Here is a 9,849-nt window from a genome sequence, read left to right as displayed (position 1 = left end):
AGTAAGGACAACTGGTGCTTCGCGCCTAAACCGAACGACCGAACAGTATCACAACTGCTTCTTCGCATCTTGAGTCTAGATCGACAGTCTCACATAGCTTTGTTGACTCATCGTCTAGATTTCTGGCCTTATTGTCTTCTTTCCACTGGCTTCATCCATTTTTGGCAAATCATTTTAATTATATTTAGAAAATGTGTGTAATCCGACGACGTCCCTCACATCATTCAGTCATTCCCATCCGGTTCACTTTAGCGAGAGAGAGAGAGAGAGAGAGAGAGAGATGTCTACCGGAAAGATCGTTCTTGGCGGCGATGTCGCGGGTAATAGGAACATAACAGTGTCGATGGTCATAATTTGCATGGTTGCAGCCTCAGCTGGTTTGCTCTTTGGCTATGACATTGGCGTTTCAGGAGGGGTGAGTACGATGGAACCGTTCCTTGAGAAGTTCTTTCCGAATCTGATGAGGAAGATGGCTTCGCATGGGAATGACAACACCTACTGCATGTACGATAGCCAAGTTCTCACATTGTTCACGTCGTCACTCTACTTGGCCGCCCTGGTGTCATCCTTATTCGCCGGCCGATTCAACGTTTCCAGGGGACGGAAGGCCACGTTGGTGCTTGGTGGTGCCATCTTCTTGTCTGGCGCCTTAGTCATTTCTTCCGCCATTAATGTGACTATGCTCATTTTTGGCCGTGTCTTGCTCGGTATCGGGATCGGTTTTTCCAACCAGGTGAGCTTTTCATCATTATGCCTTAACAAACACACTCTCTCCCCTACAATTATTAACTGTTAAATATAATGAGAGGGAGTTTGGATAATGCCCTCGTACGAGAATGGTTCTCATATGGAGTGTCTGATTAATACACGGAATCCTATGGGAAAACCTACTATGTTTAAAAAAAAAAAAGTGAAAGCATATTGAAAGGAGAGAGAACAAATTGATTCTACATGTGAATCAAACACCATACAAGATACAAGAGGACCTGGTTCCAACTCGGATCTCTCAACAATAAGGATATACTACACCTTGGGTGTGGATAAGGTTCTCATACAACATGATCCATCTTCCTACACTTAATAACCGTTTCTTTCTTTAAAAAAAAAATAATATAATAACAAATGTGAGGAGAGACGTTGTACGATTGTACACCTTTGGTTGAGAGAGAATTTTCCCTAAATATAAATATCATGAACGGGAATTGGTTAAGACTAATCTCAATTTCAGCTGAATAGTCCGGTGGATTCATACTGACTCCACAATTACATGGACTGAATTTGACCTAAAGAGATAAGATGAATCAAACTCAGAACAAAACGCTTCTGCGATTTTTTTTCAACTAATTCTGAAACAGATTGAATTCGATAGGGATTTGATCTGATGCCAATAAAAGTATGGCATTATCCTCCACCAAACGATGTTGTCTTCACACAAATTTAACAAGTTCAACAGATTTTGGACTTCTAAGTACTAATGAATAACATACGAGAAAACAACCAATACAAAGGGTGAGTAAGAATACAAAAAAGATAGGCGGGATTGAATTTCTTTAAACTCATGGTGAAGAGGGAATCTCCATATCTAAGGATATTTAACCCTCCGGATTAATAAAATAGGACATAATTTTTATCCCCTCCTACAATAGGGTTTGAGAGTTTAACAATGACGGAGAAATCAAATCGCATCATCACATTACTGAGTGGAGAAGAGATTTCTCCTCCAAAATTGAATAGTAAGAAAAGATACCATTTGACCCCAAAAAAAAATGTCATAATTGGTCAATTCCATGTGTAGGCAGCACCAGTTTATCTCTCCGAAATGGCCCCTCCCAAGTGGCGTGGAGCCTTTGCCACAGCCTTCAACTTCTTCATGGACATCGGCATAGTAACTGCAAACGTTACAAACTTCTTCGCCGCCCAACTCAAAGTCGACTGGAATTGGCGTCTCGCCCTCGGTCTCGCCGGAGTACCGGCGTTCTTCATGACATTCGGAGCCTTATTCATCCCCGACACAGCCCTCAGCCTAGTCCAGCGAGGCAGAGTGAAGGAGGCTCGAGAAACACTGAGTCAAATCAGAGGGGTCGACTCAGATGTGGATGCAGAACTGATGGAGATCTTCAATTACAACCAAGAAGTGAAATCCAAGTCTGGGAATCATTACAACAAGATATTCCAGAAAAAGTATAGACCTCATTTGGTGTTGTCAGTGGGAGTGATGACGTTTCAGCAACTGACTGGTGTTGGTCTAGCAGCATTTTATGCGCCGATACTGTTCAAATCGGTTGGGTTTGGGAGTAATTCTGCTTTGTTCGGAGCTGTTTTATTGGGAGTGATCAACCTCGGCTCTGTTATGGCTTCCTGTTCCATTGTTGATCGAGTTGGTCGGAGGGTTCTGTTTGTTGTGGGTGGAACCACTATGTTTATTTGCCAGGTCAGTTTCATCAACTTTTTCCCGCCTTTTTTTACACTAACATCTGAGTATTGAAGTGGTGACCTCCTCACATGGGATTTCATCTTCCATTAATTGGGTGTTAGACCATGACTCAATAGTGTATTAATTGCTATGTGATCTTATACCTGGATGGTAGGATCTAATGTGGAGAGAATAACTACTCTCCGGGTGTGGGGAGTTGATTTGAACTTCGTGTATGCTGCATGTATGGTTAGACGATGCCAAGTGTCTCTTCACCTCCAGAAAAACAATTTTCGTTACTTATCCCTTAAATGGTGGATTTAGGACGAGAGCAGATCCGGTCCTCGTATAAGAATCATTTTTGTACATGTCTAATCCACACACATAGAATCCATTCGAAGACAAACTCTAAGGTGGATTCCATCTGTGTGGATCAGACCGTACAATAACTTGATCCATAGTCTATAAGGACTCTTTCAATGTAAACTCCATGCTCCAAATCCAAGGACAATGCTAGAGGTCTTTGGAGACACACACCCAAGAGGAAATGAGAGAGAGAGAGAGAGAGAGAGAGAGAGAGAAGAGTTCTAATCACTTATAAGGATCTGGTCACCTAACAATTCAAACCCTAGTGGCCGGCCCACAACAATCCTATTTGGACGCTTGAGAAACAAAACCGGGCCTAGCCGATTTGGTAACATTATGCAAATTCTCATTTCTTGACATGAATTATATGAACACTTTCTTAATTTTCATTTTATCTCTTATGGTTGCGTGGTGAACTGCAGATGGTTTTGGCTTGGTTGATTGCGATCAAAGAAGGGTCTTCCGGCGATGAACCCCTCACCAAGGCAAGTGCTTTGGCGATAATGTTCGTTATGTGTCTCTTTGCCGCCGGATTTGGGTTCTCATGGGGTCCCCTTAGCTTCCTCATATCAAGTGAAGTCTTACCAACAGAAGTCCGGCCAGTGGGCAATGGCATCGGTATCTCTTTCAACTTCATGATCACTTTTGTGTTAGCTCAAACATTTGTTTCCATGCTTTGCAACTTGAAGTATGTTTTGTTCTTGTTCTATGCTGGATGGATGGTGATAATGACAACATTTGTGTTGTTGTTCCTTCCTGAGACCAAAGGGATTGCTCTGGAGGCAATGCACCCTATTTGGGAGAAGCATTGGTACTGGAGAAGGTTTGTAGAAAGGAAGACAATGGAAAGAGAAAGAGAAGATGAGACAGAGTTTAAGGCCTGTGTCCACAATGGAATCAGTTGCTAATGAAATCTCAAAGCTTTTTTTTCATGTCTGTGTTTTGTTCATCCAAAAATAAGAGAGAGAGAGAGAGGGGATTCCATGTTTGAATCAAGCACCATAAAAAAATGGTTCTGGTACTAAAACCTGTTGGTCCAGCCTCTCAAGTGAGTACTAACTGGTTTTTGTAGGTGATTTATGTTAAATACATCAATTAAATTAAAGTGAGAAAAGAAAAAGAAAGTGATTCGAGAAGCCCAACTCTATTTATTGTTGTCACTACTCTGTTTGGTTGTTGGTTGAGAGGCAACAAGAGAATATGAAAGCGGAACAATGGTAGGAATAGGAGGATACTGAAAAATGTGAGTTGTCGAATCATAATCCTCAGTAAAAAAGAAGAAGAAGAAGAAGAAGGGTGTATCTCAAAGAAGGTAACAGACACTCATAGATAATAAGGTCATTACAATATAATGACACTTGATATATCATGGAAATTAATGATTTATTCATACCCCAGTCATAAAATGAACAACACACGACATGCATGCAAGGAGGTAAAAGTAAGGGAGAATGCCATAAAAGATTAATTGTTGAGAATAGAGGAAGGCATGTGAGTAATTAAGCAACATCTCCCAACACCCCCCCCCCCCCCCCCAAAAAAAAAAAAAGAGAACATTCTCATGAAACAAAAAGAAAGAACAATTTCCAACAAATGTTTATCTTTCCATTTGTGACACCATTCCACTAATTAAGGAGTGTAGCACACTCTCAATGAAAATTTTGATTCTGAATTTTCTTCTATGTGGTGATTTCCCTACATGAGGATCCATCATCCATGGCACGACTAGCTTTGTAAAATATTATTATGAAAAGTAATAGCTGCAGGGACCGTCAGTATTCTATATATAATAGAATTCCTAAACCTTAATCCATTCCCACAATAGAATAGGGCTAGAAGTTTCCTAATTAGAGTGGTCCTTATTCTCTTGGGCCCAATGGGTCAATCAATATCAGTTAAACCCACATAAGAGTCCTGTGAGGAGAACCATAATACACTCCCATGGTGGAAAATTTTGAGTCTTGATCTTGAACTCCCCACATGAGATATTTACTGTCCATGGGGTTTGATCATTTAGATAGAGGCTTGATCCCACTTTGCGGTGGATCCCCATGTGGCCCCATCCAAGGAGTTGATCCAGACTCAAAAAAATTCCCCCCCCCCCCCCCCTCATTGTGTTCCTTAACATACGCCTTCTTGTTAGGCTTTTCTGTCTGTTCTCTCTCATCCCTGACCATTGTGGCTCCCTACAAGTGATACCATCCACAAGCTGCCATTGTTGTGGTATTAGATATTCCTCCATACGGGCTGTGTGTGGGGGGTTTTTGCTTACAAAACGTAAGATTGGAGTTGCTTTACATCTGATAGTTTGGCTTAGTTTACTTCGTTCACCAATCTCATGGTTTAAAATAAGGACTCCATTGTAATGGCGCATCAATGAATCAGGGCCGAGTTCTACGGCAACCACAATAAATTACCCTCTTCAGAGACCGTAAAATGGTTTTGAATACCTCCCTTGATTTAGTATAATTCATTTGGGTGTGTCTAGAGAGAGAAAGAAATAGAGAGAGAGAGAGAGAGATTGAAGGATGCCTTCAGACATTTTGGCTGATGATAATGGTGCCGGCAACGAGAAGCTAACGGCGTCGATGGTGATGGTTTGCATAGTAGCAGCCTCTGCTGGTATGCTCTTCGGATACGACGTTGGTGTTTCAGGTTTGTTCTATTTACATTTCCTGATTCCCGATGGAGGCAACCGATATGGGTTGTTGAATCGATATAATATAATGCAGGTGGGGTGGTGACAACGAAACCGTTCCTGGAGAAGTTCTTTCCGGATGTGCTGAGGAGGAAGGCGATGGAGGCAAACAAGATCACCTACTGCACGTACAATAACAAATTGCTTACATTTTTCACTTCCTCACTCTACTTGGCGGCCTTGTTTTCGTCCCTCGTGGCCGGTCGGTTCAGCGCAGATTGGGGACGAAAGGCGACGTTGGTGGCCGGTGGATTGATCTTCCTGGCTGGCACCGCAGTCATTTGTGCTGCCATGAACTTGGCGATGCTCATCGTTGGCCGTCTTTTTGTCGGTTTTGGGATCGGTTTCTCAAACCAGGTGACTTTTTGATTGATTTATTATGGAAAATTTACATTACCATCGTCAGGAGAATGCCTATATTATAAGAACATACTCTCTGTTTCACCGTATTAAACTCAAATTCCCTATCGTCAATCATCAATAAGGAATATAATATGTTGATCTCAGCTACTATATTTTATTTTAAATATAAAAATACTCTTATTAGATATAAAGTATCTAAAATACCCATGTAATAAGTTACTATTTCTTTTTACATCAATATACCAAAACCCTACATGGCTGTTTCTGAACCTTAGGATGGCATGTTGAACCAATACAAGTGACTAGAAAAAACTTTTAAAAACAGGGGAAAAAAATATAGTGTCATACAGCTCCACATTATAATGTCACAGTATCCATGTAGGCAGCACCAATATATCTCTCCGAAATGGCTCCTACAAAGTGGCGTGGAGCCTTTGCCACAGGGTTCGATTTCTTCGTGTGCATCGGTGTGGTAACTGCATGCACCGTCAACTACTTAGTAAATCGACTCAAAGTGGAATGGTCTTGGCGTCTCTGTCTCGGTCTTGCCGGAGTGCCGGCGATCATCATGACAATAGCAGCCTTCTTCATCCCAGACACAACCGTGAGCTTGGTCCAACGAGGCAGGGTAGGGGAGGCTTGGGAGACACTGAGTCAAGTCAGAGGAGTTGACTCAGACGTGGAAACCGAGTTAACAGATATCTTCAATAACAGCCAAGCAGCTGCAGAGAAATCCGGGTTTTGTAGTCAGTACAGGAAGATATTCCAGAGACAGTATAGGCCGCATTTGGTGTTGACGGCGGCGGTGATGATGTTTCAGCAACTGACAGGTGTCAATATGACGGCGTTCTATGGGCCGATAATAGCCCAAACAATTGGGGTTAAGCATGACTCTGCTTTGGTCGGAGCTGCCATTATGGGTGCAATCAACCTCGCTTTCGTCTTGATTTCTTGTTTCATGGTTGACCGAGTTGGCCGGAGGATTTTGTTTACTATTGGTGGGATCAATTTGTGCATTTCCCAGGTCAGTTTACTTAACCACCTCCCATTCTCCTCCCTCCCCTCTTCCTTTTTTCTATTTATTTATTTATTTATTTTGCTAAAGACGAGTATTCAAGCCAAAGGTCTGACTTTTTCCATGGGTCTATATTGACCCCACAATCATATGAATTGAGTTATACCAAGATTGAATGAGAACTATTCAATTTTCACTGAAAGTAATAAAGAACACTAAATACCCCAAATGTGAGTGGCTCATGGAGATAAGAGGAGTCGAACTCAAAAGACCCCAATGCCACAAAAAACAAGTTCAATTCCTCTACTTTTACTTTCATATAATGGCAACCAATGAGACAAATATTGGTCCTTAACATGTACGATATCCCGTTATCCTTTCAATGGCAGCAAGTGGGGATATATGTTGGCACCTAACACATAGGTGCAGTTGAATGCACATGTAGAGGAACTCATGTAAAAATCTATATTTATTTGGATTTGAGTTTTCCTCCACCATTGGACTTCGTTCAGTAAGGGTACACATCGAAATTGGTTAAGAAAGTGTTATTTTCTTAGAAAATTTTGAAATTGGCCAAGAAGGTATCATTTCCTCATTAAAGAAGTTTGAACTTGGCCAAGAAAGTACCATTTTTCTGTAAAAGTCCGAAATTGACTAAGAAAAAGTTATTTTCCTAGGGGCATAAAAAATTGAATTGGTTCTCATTTCTTTACATGAAATATATGAAAATTAAACACTTATTTCTTACTTAGTTTTCATTTCATCTGATCATGGTCGTGTGGTGCATGAAGGTAGGAATGGCTTGCATGCTTGCAGCCAAAGTAGGGGCATCCGACAATGAACCCCTCACAAAGGAAACTGCAAAGGCAATAATGGTGTGGATGAGTTTATACTCTGCTGGATTTGGTTACTCATGGGGTCCCCTTGCCTTTCTAATTCCTAGTGAAGTCTTACCAATAGAAGTCCGGCCGGCCGGCAATGGCATCGGTATCTCTATCAACTTCTTGGTCACCTTTGTGGTAGCTCAAACGTTTGTGTCCATGCTTTGCCACTTGAAGTTTGCTGTGTTCTTACTTTATGCTGCATGTATTGTGATTATGACCTTGTTTATATTACTGTTCCTTCCTGAGACCAAAGGGATTCCTTTGGAATCAATGGGGCCTGTATGGGAGAAGCATTGGTACTGGGGAAGGTTCGTACAAAGTAAGATTCAGAACAAGAGAGACATATCCATGGGAACAATTATGGAGTATTAAGGCCTGTCCACATAGTTTGTTCTTTGTGTGTGTGTGCTGCTGCCTATTAAAGGGTTTTTTTTTTTTTTTTTTTTTAAAGAAAAAAGGGTCGAGTTAGTACTTAGTAGAGGATCAAGTGATCACTAACTGGTATTTTTGTAGGTGGGTTATGTATATAACCTTCCATAGCTAACACTTTCTAGGGTTACTCAGCTAAACTCGTTCAATACAACATTGGGTGATTGTACAATTACAGTTAAAGAATAGGCAAACAGTCAATCTGAATTTGTATTAAATTCCAGCTCTCTCTCTCTCTCTCTCTAATATCTTTTTTTTTTTTTTTTTTTTCATAATTCTCTTTTAATATTTTTGTTTGCATTTTTTCTACAGTTTTTCTGGAATTGGTTGATGAAACCCTATTTCAACATTTGGTGACAAATGTAACTATGGATGTCAAATGCTAACCCAAGCATAACTGTAGAAGCTTAAGTTTCTGAGATGAAAATAGGGAGAGGGTTCCTTCAGACGGCACTACCTCCCACTTACAATTTGAATTTGGGGTCTGATCTTAGGTATGACTACACGCCATCATGTTAGTCATGAATAAATGTGATAGTGACACGATACAAAGAGGGAGAGAAAGAAGGAAACGTAAAATAGAGTTTTAGCTAATTAGGAGGTGTGTCTCTTGGCTTTAGGGATGAAGTCAGACGTCTAGCTAATTGGGAGGTAGCTGCATTTTTTCAAGAGAAAATCAAGAGAGATAATTTAAGATAATTTTTCATGCCCCTTCTATTCCATATTAATTCCTATTAAATAGGATAAAAAGGTAGTTACAAACCCTTGCTCACTACTTCCACTTCCATACTTTATCTATAACTTCTACCAACTTGCCAACTTCTATTAACTACTTACAAATTACATAATGCACATAATAAAACATAAAATAAATTTATAAAACTAATTTGTCTAGACACGTATCAAAATGCTAAATGAACAATCATGATCCCAATAGCTTAATCATAGTGGTTGAACCATGCCTTTCAAATTATAATATTTTCATAATCTTTTATTTGTAGGTATTTTTGTAATATCATCATTTTACCTTCTTATTTATTCATGATCAAGCCCAAATACCCAAAATAATAACTTTACATGATCTCCTTCTCATCGATATTCACCACCTCATTCTCTATCCTAGTTTAACTAAAACTACACACCATATGGTCCATTTTCATTATACTTATCTAAAACTTTTTTATTCCAAAGTTGATCTTGATACTTCTACAAGACCTCTAAAACTATAAAATATACTCCACACACTATCCAAAGAAAAATCTTTCATTTTTTCTTCCATAGTTCCAACAAAAAATCCCATCTTCTAATCTCATTTCCCCTTTTAATTCTATGTCTCCACCTATTTGTCGATATTTATATTTCTCTCATCGTAGAGGGCATACCTCAGCACAATAGTAAGGTTGCTCCAGTGCAACTTAGTGATCACAAGTTCAAGTTGAGAAATAGCCTTTTAGCAAAGCTAGCACAAAAATCCTCGGCGGGGAGGTAGTGAGTGGCAATGAGCATTGGAGGGTCAAGATGCATGCCAAGGCCCTCCCAGCCATTGAATCCTCATTACCACTCACTACCAGCCACAAAAGATTTGAGTCCCAAAGCTGGAGATTAAGACTATGTACATTATTTTAGTTGCAACCTTGTACACCGGGTACATCTTTCTTTTCTTTTTTTTTTTTTTTTAGTG

At 40.1% G+C, this 9,849-nt stretch overlaps 2 protein-coding genes across 2 annotated transcripts; both read left to right on the top strand.

Annotated features, from left to right (window-relative positions):
• The first annotated feature begins 280 nt into the window (after nt 1-280).
• Nucleotides 281-3,687, top strand: LOC122070330 (sugar transport protein 5-like). Its single transcript, XM_042634463.1, has 3 exons — nt 281-733; nt 1,796-2,431; nt 3,202-3,687. Exons 1-3 carry the CDS (start codon nt 281-283, stop codon nt 3,685-3,687), a joined length of 1,575 nt encoding a protein of 524 aa, XP_042490397.1.
• Nucleotides 3,688-5,287: 1,600 nt separating this feature from the next.
• LOC122070324 (sugar transport protein 5-like) lies at nt 5,288-8,174 on the top strand. Its single transcript, XM_042634457.1, has 4 exons — nt 5,288-5,434; nt 5,512-5,834; nt 6,223-6,864; nt 7,647-8,174. The coding sequence occupies exons 1-4, from the start codon at nt 5,308-5,310 to the stop codon at nt 8,109-8,111; spliced, it is 1,557 nt and encodes a 518-aa protein (XP_042490391.1). The 5' UTR covers nt 5,288-5,307; the 3' UTR covers nt 8,112-8,174.
• Nucleotides 8,175-9,849: the final 1,675 nt, after the last annotated feature.

This window comes from Macadamia integrifolia, unplaced genomic scaffold, assembly GCF_013358625.1.
Source record: "Macadamia integrifolia cultivar HAES 741 unplaced genomic scaffold, SCU_Mint_v3 scaffold890, whole genome shotgun sequence".
NCBI lineage: Eukaryota > Viridiplantae > Streptophyta > Magnoliopsida > Proteales > Proteaceae > Macadamia > Macadamia integrifolia.
The sequence above is the reverse complement of the archived record's forward strand: the minus strand, read 5'-3'. Positions and strand labels throughout refer to the sequence as shown.